Here is a 16,023-nt window from a genome sequence, read left to right on the forward strand (position 1 = left end):
ACCAAAGACAGTACATTATGCTTTTGTCCTGAGATAAAAAGCTCAGCACTCATGAAAAGCAGGACTACACAGGCTACTTAGCAGTCATTTAAGTGGTGCCAAATACAAGGTAAACTCTCCTGTCTGAGAGAGTGGCACCTCTGTAGTAAGGCTTAGTCCGATGGTACTTTCCATTAACTTTTTAGTATTGCCCAAGGCCAACATCAGTATTAATGGCAATTGTGCCTTGATTGTGACCAGGGATTACACTGAAGGGTGGTGGGTGGACAGATGTTATTGAGCAGTTCTGTTTTGAAGGAGCCCACTGAACATTCTTAAAACTATACATGCAGATGTTCGACAGACGTGCAGTGGTTTTCAATTTGATTCATGGCTGTTGCTTTTGGACATCATGAATAGTTAATTTTGCAAGTTCTCCCTGACCACCTATAGTTGTTATAATATGAAAGGTTTTTTCTAAACCTGAAGCTCTCAAAACTGTGTTTTTATGACAACTAGCTGAAAGTTTTGCAGCAGGTTTAAGGATATCGGTAGTTAACTGGGTTATAAACAGAAAAAAAGTAGAGAGGATGATGATTTTTCTAGACCTCATAATCTTTACTCGTGTGTATCTACTGAGACAAAAAAAGAATTACCACCATTTCCAAAAACATTTTATATTCTTCTTTTTAATATACTTGACAGAAAAAGGGTAAAATTGAGTGTACACATACCTATCTACAGCTTTACCTGCATGTTGAGTGACAGCATCTTCTTTGCTCTTATAAATACAAATAATTTTAGACCATTTTTAAAGCATTTCAAGTTTGGTGTGTTTTCTCTGCAACAAACTTTTTGCTTGGGCTGCAAGAGATCTTAAATAGACATTGTACATGTTACTACCACATTTGGCCTTTGTTAGGATAAGTAAATGAATCTTCAGAATTATAACAGCTTTATGTATATTACTGATGCCCATCCAAACTTTATCAACCCCGTATTTACAGAGAGTGATAAGCCACGAACAGGAACAGGTGAACCAGTTTTAAGTTTGCACTACAGTACAGAAGGAACGACTACAAGCACGATAAAACTGGACTTCACTGATGAGTGGTAAGAAGTTAATTTTGGTTTTGACTGCACGTATGGCTAACATTCATCTAGCATAGATACAGATAAATTATTTTTCCGTATGGTTATATGTATATTTTTAGACGTATATAGACCATTTGAAATGTCTGTAGTCCTTAATGTGTTCAGAATGTAAGAGACAGTCATACTTTAACATGAGATTTATGCAAGAGGTGTTTTTGTGATATTACCTGTGAATCTTTTTAATGCTAACATAATTTGAAACATACTACCTTCATCAAACCCTAGCATAATATTACTGTTTACTATCTTACTGAAGCAGTAAGTAGTACAGTGTTGCAAAGGTGGTTCACAGGGGCTAGCACTTAATTCTTTGCTCTACCGGACTTCTCATATGGTATTCTTAGGCTTTCTATGGCACAGTTCCTGAGTTGTAAAATGGTAAAATTACTATTTCTGTGTCCAAGGAGTGTTGATGAATGCATGTGGTTAAGATGTCAACTTTGTGGACTGCTTAGATATTACAGTGATGACATCCTTTTCGAATAAACAACCCATAGTGTCTAACTGGCCTGACTTATTTGGTGTTGTATTGCAGTCTATCACTACACTGAGCATCTCAGGATCTCCCAAAACAACAATCCTTATTTTATCTCCTCTTACTTCTATTCCTTTGCTTATGTTATCAAAATCATTGTAGAAGACAGTAAGTAGAAATGTTTGCTGGCATTTGTTTCTGGGGAAACAAAAACCCCACCACATTTAGCTACTCTTTTTAGACATAAAACCTCACCCATAGGGGTTTGGAAAATTTTAACAGTCATCTGTGTGTTTTCACAAGAATGAGGATTTTGCCTGTGTGACTCTGAAATACTGTGATAGTAATGTTCAACCAATCTATCAGACTGTATTTTGATCTAGAGCCCAAATCCAGCAAGCTTTTGAAAGAATTAGTTGTGCTGTAATGCTTTTAACTAATTCTGCATTTAGCATTTCCTAGCGAGACAAAGTTGCAATGCATTGTCAGTTCAGAGGCAAACTAAAACCATTGTGCTGGAGAATGGAGTAACAGAAATAGGATGCAATTACATATTGCATCCAATGATGCAGTTGAGAACAAATAACAACAAGCTTATCTGAAGGTTTGGAGTGTTGTGAAAATGAAATGGAAAAGACATGGATCTACCAGTGACTTCATTCTCAATATAATGCAGCTACTAGAAAGGCAAGTATGACATCTCGTAGATGTCACCATCTCGGAGACTTCAGCCAAGGATAAGAATTACTGGTGCATCTGCTCAACTCTGCTTTGCTATGTGACATAGAATGCTGTATGCAATCTTTGTCATGCATTCAAGAAAACCAATTCAAATTGGCAGAGGTTCAAAGAAAGGTTATGCAGAGAACTGGGGAAACAGAAAACCTGCAATATATATTACAGTGAAAGCAGATAGTAGAGCTTTATGTCACAAAAGCACAGGGTGTTACTTTGCTCTCTAAACAACACCCTCTATGTGCAACTGCTGGTGTGAAAAATAAATGTTATTTTTCATTTAAGTTACATTTAAGTAAAACTTAAAGCACAGTAATACATGAATATAAATTAGCATAGAGCTAAAAAGTAGATTCCGAAGAGTAAAAAAAAAAAAAAAAACAAAAAAAAAAAAAAACAAAAAAAAAAAAAAACAAAAAAAAAAAAAAACAAAAAAAAAAAAAAACAAAAAAACAACAAAACAAAAAACCAAAACCCCAAAACTACCCCGTAGTGCTTAGACTGTGATTAAGTTCATAAAAATTATTACACTCTATGAGGGATGAAATACCAAAAATCCTCGGCTTGCTGTCTAGCAGTACCCTTCTTCTCTGTCCATTCGGAAACAATGCTGAAAATTCTTGATTTAGAAGAAATACTTTAAGGGCCAGCAAAAATTTTCTACATATTCCAAATCCAGTACAGCAATGAAACAGACTATTGGTCATCGAGATGAGTAAAAGCTATCCTATTTAATGTAAAAAATAAAAGTACTAACATCTAGACTAGATTCTCAAGAATCTGACCTAAGCATGATTTGTACTGCTTCTGGCAATGTACTGTCTATGTTGAGCACCTGTCCAGGGTTAGCAGTTGCTCTATCACTCAGTGACCCCTCCCCAGCCAAGGAGGGGGATTGGGAAAAGGAGAGGAGACTCTCGGGTTGAAATGAAAAGGGGTTTAATGAAACAGATAATCTAATAACAAATGCCCATATGACGTATGCGAAGTTATACTTAGCCTAGCAGACGTACGGTGGTCAGAATAAACAGGAAAGCGGTCCTTGGGAAGAGGAAGAGGGTCAACAGGAAGCCCCCTTCTCAGCAAACTTGCCCCTTTTATATTGAATGTGATTTTTATGGTATGAGATACACCATGGCAGGCCTATAATTCTGTCCTGGCAAAACCAGGACACGTATAAAATACTTTATTAATAACATGCATAGGTGAGAAGATACTTCCAACAATACAGTCTAAATTTTTGAGAATTATGCTTGTGATTCTCATAACTCATCTTTGTTTCTGCTTTTGTCCAGCAATTTGCACAAGTTTGAGTCCACAACACAGATGTGGGATAGGAGAGAATGGGAACATTCAAGAACAAGGCTTTACATTTTCTAAAATGAGGTCCTCTCCAGACTCTAAAATCATTAGTTTTGATGACATTCAGAACATCAGTGTTACAGATACCATGAGGAATGGTTTTCCTTACTGCAAACAGAAATTGATGTTCCACAATAACTATTTAAACATGAATGGGCAGTAAATCTGAAGTAGCAGCTTATAGTAAGAAATAATAAAATTTAGAGGACTGAAAGGTGGTATCAGAACTCTATGCCTCAAAAGAATGATAGTTAATTGGTGAAGAACGTGGAATTTTTTAATTGGATGGGATAAGATTATGTATTAGTGCTCAGCTGACACCTTTTAATACCTTTAATAAGATCTCTGATCATTGATAAATGTAAAAAATGTACGAATAGTGAAAGAGACCAAATCCTTTTGAATTTTCACATTATTTTGAAAAGCAAACATTTAAAGGTTCCAAAAAAAAAAAAGCAGGAGAGAACAGGGTTTTGTGATGCAGAAGAACAGTGTGAGATGAGTGACGATAGATGTAATAAAAGAGAATTTTGAAATCACTGTGAAGTTTTTTAGTTGTAGCCGTTGCCAGGAGCCATTGAATTGTGAGTCTGCAGTGAGAAAGATGATGATGGTCAGGCTGTGCTATTGCAATGGTCTTTTCTATTTACATTATTTCTAATTTTTTTTTTACATGTTGCCAGGAGCAGCACAAATTCAAGCTCTAGAGGGAGTGGAAGTCATTGCAAAACTGAAGGCCAAGAAGACTCTGTAAAAACAAAAGCCTCGGAAGAGTCAGGGCTTGAACATGAAGAAACAAGTAAGATAGAGCATTATTTCTGTAATGTTGAGGTAAAAATTCTGCTCTCGTATGTTTGTGACTACTGTTGAATGTGATGGGAGTCTCATACACATGCATATGAAGGCAGAATACAGCCATAATAGAACATGTAATTTTTAGGAAAGAAAAAGCTACCAACCTGAGATAGCTGGGATAAGTATATAAACAAAATCAATTTCTCCTGTCTTTGGTTCTAAAATCTATATTCTTTTTTCCTAAGGTCATACTCTGCCTAAATTTATTGAAAAATAGAACAACTGCACTTTGCAATCATAAATGAGTGCTAGGTGTTTTGTTACATTTCTTTCAAGCTTTCACTGTATTTTAATAAATGTGATTATCTTACTCAATTCATTGTCAAAAGGGCTCTCAAGTCAAATGACTGGTTCCAGAGAAATGGGGTGGGGTTTAAAAATATCTCTTTTAATGGAGGGACAAGTTAATTTCTGTCTTAAACTGTAGCTTTCAGTAGGTGATCATCTGTTTCAAGAGTATCAATGCTATATTTGCAGTTAAAGTTCTCATAGCGTAGGACATCAAGTATGTTAAGGAACAAGAAAGAAATACCTTTTTCTTTGTTAATGTATTGACCTAGACAACTAGCTAGGTTTATATATACTGACTTTTATGTAATTAGCATCTGAGATTTCAGTGAAGTCACATGTGGACTTTGGAGGGGATTGCTTTGATTGGTTTGATCTAGGCATGCTAGTAACATTTAGATTTGTGTACATTATAGAATTGTATCTAAATGAAATCATGTGATTTAATACTAAGTTGTTTCATTCAGGAGTTTCTGATGAATCTCACAAGGAAGACACAAGTGCTGTAGAACTGAAAACGACAGATGAAACTGTAGAGACGACTGAAGCAAGTATGTATCTGTACTCTTTCAAATATAGTTATATGATGAAGTAGAGAATGAAAAACTAAATTTCTAATATAATCTCAGTATGCATAATTTAACTCCTCTGACCATTTGTAATACCTTCTAAAATAGGCTATAATCATTAATGCTGTTACTTATTTTCCCTATTATCTTCTGTTAGCTGTATCAGATAAACGTGGTCCTGAGCGTTCTGGAATCCAACCAGAAGAAAATGGCCCCAATGTTGATGCTGTCTCTGGAAATGTAGAGGAAGAAGCCTGCTTGGAAAAAAGTGTGAATCAAGACATTTCAAGTCAAAGTACTGAATCCACTGCCAACTCTCTTGCTGCAAATGATGAACCTCAGCCACACCCAGAATCCTCAGGGCTTGCAACTCCAGATGAGTCCTCTACCAGGACTTCAGCTCTCCAAGAAACTGATGACAGTGATGATGATCCTGTTCTGATCCCAGGGGCAAGGTATCGAGGAGGACCAGGACACAGGTTAGGGGAATACTTATCTCTGCTATTTCTTGGCAAAATGCTTTTGCTTTGTTTTGTTTGGAAGATCTAGAAACCCACGCCTCATATCCTTAATTAAATAAGTTGTTCTTTGACAACTAGCCAAGAGCTTGATGGCTGAGCTGTGCCTATAGATAAGATAGCTATGTGTATAAATTATATATGTGTACCTGTATTTTCCCTTCTAGCCAGCAAGCCCCTGCAAATCTAATACCTTCTTGTCCGTATTTCTTGCCTGCTGAATACTCCAGTGCTAAATATTTGCAGTTCATTTTTTATTATTCTCCCTGTAGTTACAATTATGGAAAGTTCATAAATTTGTGTACAGGCTACAGAGACCTACTTTTTCTTTCAACTGCACTTCAGGCCTTCTTACTTTGGCAAAGCAAGAGCTTTTAAATGTTGTTCATCAATGCTGTGTTTGTCTGTAATACATACATTAAGACTGACATGTTCAATTTTTCATTCTTCTTTTTCTTTGAAGGAGAAACTCTGTAAACCTTTTCCTTTTGTTGGTTATTGAAGATCAGTATACATGACAGTAAAAATAAAAGGTAGATTACTAGTTGTCATCATTAATAAAAGAGGCATTTAGTAAGTTTTACATATACTTTTTTCTCGTAAAATATAAACAGCTGTACTACTTGTTTGAACATTCGGTAAACTTAGCCCCCAATTTAATATTGCTGGTTTAATACCTTTGTTCACTAATTTCAATTCTTGGACTTTTTAAACACTGTAATAATTATTTAAGCAAGATCTTTATTGTTAGACTTAAGAAAATACCTTTTTTACTTATTTCAGATGTTATGTAATCTAGTGTCAGTTGCCTTAGCTTTACTCCTATCCTGTAATGGCAGCTTTATCTTGCTATTAATTTCATATGCTAGCAGTGCAAATTCTCTACAGGAAGCATTACAATATGTATTCGTTAGGAAATCAGAAATAATTTAATAGTTGTGTATAGAAAAGGTTTTGAATAATTCTCAGTTAAAAAGTCATCGTAGGCCACCACATTCTCAGTAGTGACAAGAGCAGTAAGTCGTCTTTTATTACACAGCACAGGAAATTCTGCTCAGTCAATGACAGTTTTTATGAAAAAGCTGATATATACAGATTCTGTCTTAATCTGTTTCTGTGAACTACTGAGTAATTGTAGATAAATATCAAATGACAGAAATAGTTTTCACTGCAAAGCCAGTGTTCGTTACAATCCAGTGATTGAAGAGCAACCTGTGAAAAGCCCTGCCATTTTAATCCCATTTCTGGTTTTGAGAGGGATTCTTAGCTTCTTTTTATGCACCTTATGTCGTCTGTACAATGTAATAGTTTTTGTAGTAATGTAATAACGATGCTTCCAGGTATCATATAGCTGTGACAATTTCTCACTAGTGGGGATGTCTTAAATCAAGTTACACTTCATCTGACGTGGGGGTTTTTTTGTGTGTGTGCAGTGAGATTTCTTTCTCTAGCAGTTCAAAATTATCATATAGGAAAGATAGTTCAACTAAATTGATGATACAATTAAAATCCCATATGCAGCCCCCTGCTCCCTTATTCATACCCCAATAAAATCTGACAAAAGTTGCTGTGGAGTCAATACTTGTTTAGGATTGCTTCCAGGCTTTCATTACTCAGGTTTAATGCCTGACCAATTCATTTTGTTCTGCTTTTGTGTGTGTGCAAGCAATGAAGTTTTCTAGTTTAACTTCTGGGCAGTGAAATATAGGTTAACATCACGTTACCTAGTATTCTTCTGGTTTCAGGAGTTTCTAAATGCCCTCTGAGATATTGAAGAAAAGTAAGACATCCTATGAGCGCTCAAAGGAATTTGGATTTCCAGGCAGAAAGCAAGCACTGGTGGTCTTAAACACTAGCTATAAGCCATCTTAGTGTTTTTATCTCATATATAATATGAGTGAATATATAGAGTAAAAGGAACTAGAAGTCCTCTCTACTACTACAAGAGTTGTTATAGGAAATAATCCCTTACATAAACTGATCAAACTTATAATAAATCCACCTCACCCCTTAACTAGTGGGAGGCTACCTCAAAGCATTGCAGCTGCAATGGGTATAAATTGACTAAAATTAGTCATTTTATTTTGTGCTAACATACTCTTTTGATTGAAATAATCTTTTCATGCCTGGTGCTTATTATCTGAATGATGTTCATCTGGTCTGTTTTCAGCTTTTGTCTCCCTAGACTAAGAGTGACAAGTTTTTCTCACTCTTTAGCAGTAAAAATCTGTGGTATTCCTGCCATCATGCTGGTTGCTGTCTATGCTTCTCCATGTTCCACTCTTTCGTGAATATGGTGGACCAGAATTATTCATGCTGCACTGTTTGGGTTTTGCTAGGATTAATGTTATGAGTAGTACTCTTGTCTAGACAAGATTCTCTGAGACACATGTGAGCCGTAGTTATATCCTTCTCCTCTCTTGCTTATGGCTGTCTCATAGTGGTGGCTTGTGGTCAGACACAAGGTCAGTTAGTATACTGGAGTCTTTCCTACTTTGGTATTTCTAATTAATGTGTTCTTAGCTTTCACCAGAAGGCAGCTCAGAACTGTATGACTGTCAATATTTTACTACTGAATTTCTACCCACCTCTCTTTCTCAAGTTCCTACAGTTCCCTCTGTATTTGTAGTTACCCAGCCTCATGTCCTCAATGCACTGCATGAATACATTCCTACATTTTGCTCAAAGACTATTAGCAATGTATTAAATAAAATTGCTTGTGAGACTGGTGCTTAACTCCACCAGTATGCTTCCCATAGGCTTATGTTTTCTCTTTTCTCACTTAGTAAATTGTGTTACCTAACAATTCCTTTACTAAATCTCATTTTGCCAAGTTCATCTAATAATTTGGTTTCCAATGTGCCATCCTATAAGATAATTAATGGCATTAATATAGAAGTAATAAAGTAGATCTTTTCTCTCTAGACTATTTAAGGTGGAGAGTTGTTCTGGGGCTTTTTTGTTAGTTTTTTGGTTAGTTTGTTAGTTTCTCCTTTCTGGAGAAGGTTATAAGGCTAGCCTGCAATAATCTTCCTTTTATGAATGTATTTTATGCAGTGGCAAAAAAATTGTTTGATTCTAATTTTTCTCTAGGACAAAAAATAAAAAAAAGCCTTTAGCCTTCTGAAATGGAATGCTAAAAGCTGTTTGACTAATAAACCGGAAAAAGGCTTATAGCATTAATAGTTTTATTTACAACCAATTTTAGGTTTCTTTATGTTGAATTTTTAATATACCGAATAACTAGCTGTTGTTAATATTGGGGAGAAATTCTGCAGTTGGGGAAGTGAATTCCAGAGTAATTTTCCCACTGCGGAATACAACTTTGTCCACTGAGAAAAAAGGGTAGACTTCTGTATCCTAAAATCATGATCTTTAACCTCCTCTTAGGGTAAAGCAGTGGCAGAAATACCATTTTGATAGCTCTGTTGGCGGTACCTGCAGTTAAATAAATGGAGAACTTCCTGCTGCATCAAATCCACTGGTCTCACTTTACTTTCAGTAAGATGGATGTATATTCCAGATTTATTGATAGAATGTTGTCCATTTTGCAAATCTAATGTTTACAGAGCTTTCATTATTTAAAATTTTTGTGTGTACAAATCCAACTTTTCATGATTTCAAACTGAGGATTGTGTGTTTTTTCTCACATAATCTAAGAATCAATAAAAAGGATGATTATATTGTGGATGCTTATAAATCTCAAAACACCATGAGGATAGATAGTTTCTCACCAACTAATCTGAAACTGAACTGTCAGGAAAGACTATGCAACAGAGACTGAAACAGAAAGTCTGCACCCACTTTAATGTTTTGTAAAGGACTTAGAATAGTAGCAGCAAAATATGTAGAAATATCATGATCCTTTGGTTGATAAATTGGCTGTCAGCTGAATGTTGACTAGGAATCAGGTAGGAACAGTTTTGACACAGAGGGACATTTCTTTGGAAGAAAGAATTGAGAACATGACATTTGACTTGTTTCTGTAGCCACTGAGCATCACTATAAGAACAGTGAAGATGAGTGACTGAAAGAAGCTATATAGTTATTTAATTTTTTAATTACTAGTCAATACATGCTCTTTTTAACAAAACGTATAAGGAACTGCACAGAATATTTCTATAAATTTTAAAAAAATTAAACCTGTTTTTACAGCAGAGAGTTTAGCTAGATATTCCCCAGAGAAAATAACCTTCTGGCCATTTTAGGGAATCCACAGGAAAAGATCCCTTCTTTTTCAAATATGGGGAGATATGCAGGTGTCTAAGTCTTGAAGTATGCACATAGCTTATCTTCTTACAGTTTAGTAAGCATAAATTTGCTACATTCAGCAAATTTAGTTGGAACAGAGATAGGTAATGTGGTTTGCCTTGGCACTGTGCTTTGTAATCTGTGGGGAGAAAAAAAAAAAAATCTATGCAAAATGCATGTTCTTCATGCACAGAGTGCAGTTTTTAATGGATTGATCTAATTGATCTAATTTTCACAAATCTTTCTGAGGGCTGCTTTTCTGCTTAAATGACTGAATTAATTTTCTTTGGACTTTGACAGAAGCTGATCTATGAGCAGAGGCCAAGTCTGGAAAATGTTAAACTAGTAGGTTAAAATTTCAAACAAGTATGAATGTAAAATGGAAATGATTATGCAGGTGCTTCCACTTCTGCTATGATCTATGAAGAATTATTGCATTTTATAAGGTCAACTTTGTGTACTGTTATGTAATCTGAATACTATTTTTGCTGAAATCAAAGTAGTCTCATATACTAACACATTGAGGAGGAGTCTTCTCAGTTGAAATACATAGAGCACGTTTTGTAAGAGATGCTAACCTTTTAAAAACATGATACCCAGCATTTTTGAATGACTTCCTTATTCCCTTTACTAGATATAATATCAGAGGAACAGCGATAGGTGATAGAATAATGAGGTAATTATTTTATTCCTCCCCTCCTCCTTTTTATTGCCATATATTGGATTTATCAGGTTCTTGTTTTTCATATCTAACTGGCATTTTAAGTATTGTTATACTTTAAATGCTACGAATTACAGAGCATATTGCTTGAGTTTCGTTTAGCTTGCATGTATTGCATGGAAATTGAAAAGAAATGACAGTGTATACATTTAACAAGCATTAACAATTTTATTGTGTGCCATAGAATTTAATGGAGTTTCAAAAGTGTGTAGTTTGTGAAAAGCAAATACCTTTCGGTTTTGGGGTTTTTTTTATTCAGCCGGTGAGGAACGTGTTATATTTGCATGTGCCACTGCTGATTTTATTTGTCTGATAGTAGAAAACACCCAGTTCTGGACAAAAATATAAGAATACACGTATCAAAGACTGTTTATATTTTTCACCTGGACAACGTTATGGAACTGAGCATGATTATTAAAGTTATATTTGATAATATGTATTTACCAAGATACATCCTAAACCGTATACAGTATTTATTTTAATAAGTTAAGTGAAAAAGTCACTTGATCTCATAATGCTCATTGAAATACTTGATTGAACTAATTGTAAGAACATATAAGGCAATTTGGGCTATTGTGTTTGGCCACATGCCATAAGAGGGAGAAGCTATATACTGTGATTTAATGCCAAAGGCTGTATATAGGGGAAATGGCACAAAATAATGCCAGCGGTGAAAATTAACATCTTGGCTTTGTGTGGCTGGAAAGGAAAAGACTCAGGATGTGGTTTCATAAAAGACTTAGCCTGAGTCCTGTATTTTAAATGCCTACAGGAAAATAGTGCAGACATGTATTTCTTTGCCTTATGTTCCAATCTCAGCTGCAATTGGAATACATGGTTTTAACTTGGCAGCTTTCGTAAAGGTTCAGGAATCTGTGTACCTTTTGTACTTTTGACTTTCACAGTAGGCTTTTTTTTCTGTGTTAAACATGCTTACAATGGATTTCTTTAGGTCTTGCTCTTCAGCACAGCCCATGGGACTATTTGTTTCATATTGCTATAAATTTAATACAAAAATGAATTATGCATTCAGTGTAGAATTTTTTATCAGTAGATTTTTCTCTGATTTTTATTGTAATTCTGCAGGATATTGGGTGAAAATTTAAAAATGTTTTGTAGTTGAGAATAATTGAAACATTGATTGTGTTGGAAGACTGAGAAATTACTTAGTGTGTTATGGTAAACGTTTATTTTTATATGATCAGCAGCAAAATAACTTAGGCTTTAGGGTCCGTGTGCTGTTAACATGATGGTTTCATCCACATTCAACTATCTTAATGCTTTAAATTTGACAGTGGCAGTAAATGTTTCCATAGGTTCGGAGACTTCTAAAGTAACTTGGTTATCTGGTAATGAGAAACAGAAATATAACCAAATCTTGATATTTAGAGAAGGGGTCTACTTTAATATGGTGGTTGTGGGTTAACCCTGATGGGTATCTTGGCCCCATTCAGCTGCTTACGCACTCTCCCCCAGTGGGATAAGGACAAAAAACAAAAGGGTGAAATAGTAAGAGAACTTGTGGATTGAGGTAAAGACCAGTACAGTGGCTTGTGAATTAGTCACCTTCCTGAGCGGGATTTGACTTTGGTGATGACAGCCAGCTTGTTAAGACACACAGTTGGAATTCTTGGGCAGGGGTATGGTAGCTGGCAGGTGGATTCCTCTACATGGTCAACAAAGAAGTGACCATAAGGCATCAGAGAAATAGGTTCTACATTAAAGTTTATAAGCCTTAGGTTTCCTGAAGTTGTTTTGGGAAAATCATTCAAATGAGAAGATGGCAACAAGAGTGGAAAAAAAGGAGCCTTGACTTGAAAGAGCAGAAGAGAAGGAACCAAGAAAGGAAGTACACGTGAGCTTCACAGTGAACTGCTGCAGCCTAGCTCAGGAGTTGATAAGTCTGTTATACTGGTGTTTGGAAGAAGCAGGGTTATCTAGGGTACTAGATTAATTCTGTGGTAGCTACTATATCTGACGCTCTTGTGGAAGAGAGTTGGTAGCAGAATTCCTGTACATTTATTACAGATTCAATTGATGGATAATTTTTCAGTTTCTCCTTTTTTGAAAAACATTTCACTACTTTTGACTATCTCTCTTCTAACTAGTAGAGAACCATAGTTGTTTTCAAACATGCAGTGCTAGTTTGCCAGAAATTGCCGAGTAACATAGATTGAGAACTTAGGTCTGCAGCTCTGTCAAAAATTTCTTTTAAAGAGCAATATGTGACAAACTGTGCAAAGTGCATAGATTTTAGTTTTTAAAAAATCCTCATTATTTTAAAATTACCTTTCCACAATGTACTCTTCATTGAAGTAATGAAAGTACCATACATCATCTGGGGCTCAATCTTATGACTTTATTGTAAGATATTGCACTAAGGTACCACAAAATTTGGCAAAACACAGTTAAAAAGGCTTTATGCCTGCAGACTAGACAGCAGTACTGAATTACTCTGAAGTCAGAGCACCACCCTACACCCTACAGTATAAGGGCATAACTAAAATGAAGCTCAGTTTCAATAGCTTTACAAGACCTAATATCTTCTGTACCATAAAATTAACAACATTAATCTATATCCAGCTTTTCTTGGGCATCTTCATTATTTGATGCCTGTATGTGAATACGTAATACAGCTGTATCAACTGATGGAGTTGCTTGAGGAGAGCCAACACAATGTGCATAAATTGCATTATCAGACGTTTTGTGCTTGGAAGAGTACACAGTTTGGAAGGGAAGCAGCAGCTCACAGACAGGTTTAGCTTAGGCCAGACTTCAGAACAGTGTGCTTCTGTATCTGATGATTCTCCAGATGATTAGGCTACTGTCTAAGTTTATGCTGGCACAGGCAGGAATTGGTTACACAAATAGAAATGAAAGTTAAAAACCAAAGAAAAAATATGTTTAATTTTTATTTTCTTCGCATGACTTGAATGTATAGAAAATCTGTAGTTATGGAAAAGCAATACCTCTCACAGAGAATCCATTTGTTCTGAAATATCATTAGATTGGGCTCATACTTATTGTTTCTGGAGGAGACGCCTCTGCCAGGTGCCTCCTTTTAGCAATATGTTACTAGAGTGCCCAGTAACAGTATCACAGTTACAGCCATGTGTGCTCGGCTGCATTTCCCCAGTTCAAGGCTTTTAGCGAGTTGGCTTTACGAGATAACTGAATATCAATCCATTCATGCCTTTTAAAATAAGTCCCCAAACCAGGATTTTAAATTAATAAATTAATTTATTTGAAAGACAGGGTTTTTACCAAAAGTTGCTTTTGTGCTTCTGCTTTTATTTAAAAATGCATGATTCTGATTGCTGAATAGTCTTGAGAGGTTTTTTGGTAATGTCTGCATTCAAGCCTAGGGGAATTTAGAGGAGGAGATTAATTTCTGTAGAGATGCTAAGATGAAAAATTATGCAAGAAACTACTTTGGGTTACCAGTTAGCTACTTTAATATCATCTTCTAATCCAAAAACTTGCCACTGCTATCTAGCACATAACCCCTCTGAAAGGGCTAGACAAATCTACCACTTCGGCAATCCTAATGCTGTTTAACTTCTCTTTTTTTTTTTTCACTGCACATCTTTTATTACTTAATTAATGTGGATATATACACTCAAACTACAAATAGCAATCATAACGATAGCTGTAAGGCTAGCGGGCACGCTTCTGAAACCAAAAGGGTCTTACTCTGCTGAAGAGCTGAGTGGGGTTTCCAAAGCTGCGTTACCACTGTTGGGGTTGGTATTATGTGATCCTTGCTTTTCCTTTCTCACACAGACCCCATCTTTTTCAAAAACACGTACAAAACCATCTAGATACCAATAATTATTTGAAGTTTCTTTAAGCGTTTTATATAACGCTTATATATACGCATGTGAGACCACCACCAGTGGTCCACCCTGGCCTCCAATCAGGAGATTTGGAGACACACCATACATAACGCTACTGCCTCCTTTGAGAGCACATGTAGAATCAGTCTTGAGGAGAAAAGACAGTGCAGAAAGAACCGTGCCTCGACTGTACCACCCAAGGAGACCTTCCGCTGTGCTCTTTGAAACCGGTCTTGCCTATCCCGCATTGGCCTTTTCAGCCATCAGCGCGCTTGCAGTAAGCGTGGGTAAAGCCCTTCCCAAATCTTCGTCCGCGAAGCCAAGCCAGGGTGATGATATACGCATGTATATATCACATATGTGCCAGCCTTTTTCCTTCACATAGAAGTAACCAGAGAGGAGAATAATTCCGTGATCTTTAAAGCATATTAGATAAAGAATATGGGCTTCTTTTTTTTTGCCTCTCCATTGCATGAAGACTTTGAAGAACCCTTTTCTTAAATCTGTTGGAGATTAAAGTCGAGACTCCATATATTATGACTAACTAACAAATAAAGTATATTTATTTAGTGTAGTATAAGAAGGAGGAACTAGAAAATTGCCTAGATAGGAGATTTTGTGGGGATAGAAAACTCTCACAAAGGAAGTAGTAATAGTTTATTTTTTCTGGGATTGTTTGCTGGACAAACTTTTAAGAAATGTGTTATAATAAGTAGTCCACTCTTAGGTGGAAGTATTGGCTAGTGCATAGAAATCTCTTCTAGTTTCTATGAGAAATAAGTTATTATCTCTTCAAAGCTTAGCTGTATTAGGTGATATGTCTTAGTATGACAGTTTGTGGTTTGTTTGTGTTTGTTTTCTTTTTTCTCCTAAAAATCTGTATTAATAACTCATTACTTGCATTCATTTTCCTTCTTTGCCTAGCTGTAGGATAACAATTACTTTAGTTTTAATTTTTTTGGTCCAACTTTCTTCTGTGACAAATAGGAAACAAAAATCTAAGCAGACCGGTGGCTGAGAGAATTAGTTATTAGATAGATCTGGTGGGGTTTTTTTCTGGGAAAGAGGATCAGTAACTAAAACATCATGTTATGTGTGGACAAGTCCACATTACTAGCTTTCTGGTAGCAAGGTACTGAGGTTGCAGATACATTCAGGTCTGGCTTGGTTTACTTTTCAGTATCATATAAACTCTTATAATAGTTTGACTCCTTGCATTCTACTAAAATCTGTTCCTGCTCCTTCTTGAGACTGGCATTCCGCTCAGACGGTTCAGCCT

The 16,023-nt window shown here is 35.9% G+C and overlaps 1 protein-coding gene across 1 annotated transcript in view; it reads left to right on the top strand.

Moving 5' to 3' along the window:
* DCAF6 (DDB1 and CUL4 associated factor 6) overlaps positions 1 to 16,023 on the top strand; it is a gene marked incomplete at its 5' end in the record, with an annotated part of 57,159 nt that overhangs the window by 27,804 nt on the left and 13,332 nt on the right. The window contains 5 exons of the mRNA XM_010143365.1: positions 987 to 1,092; positions 4,390 to 4,505; positions 5,317 to 5,400; positions 5,576 to 5,897; positions 10,822 to 10,863. Of these exons, the coding sequence (XP_010141667.1) occupies positions 987 to 1,092; positions 4,390 to 4,505; positions 5,317 to 5,400; positions 5,576 to 5,897; positions 10,822 to 10,863 (670 nt within the window). The remainder of the gene's footprint in view (positions 1 to 986; positions 1,093 to 4,389; positions 4,506 to 5,316; positions 5,401 to 5,575; positions 5,898 to 10,821; positions 10,864 to 16,023) is intronic.

Source organism: Buceros rhinoceros, unplaced genomic scaffold (assembly GCF_000710305.1).
Source record: "Buceros rhinoceros silvestris isolate BGI_N320 unplaced genomic scaffold, ASM71030v1 scaffold21109, whole genome shotgun sequence".
In the NCBI taxonomy this organism is placed as follows: Eukaryota; Metazoa; Chordata; class Aves; order Bucerotiformes; family Bucerotidae; genus Buceros; species Buceros rhinoceros.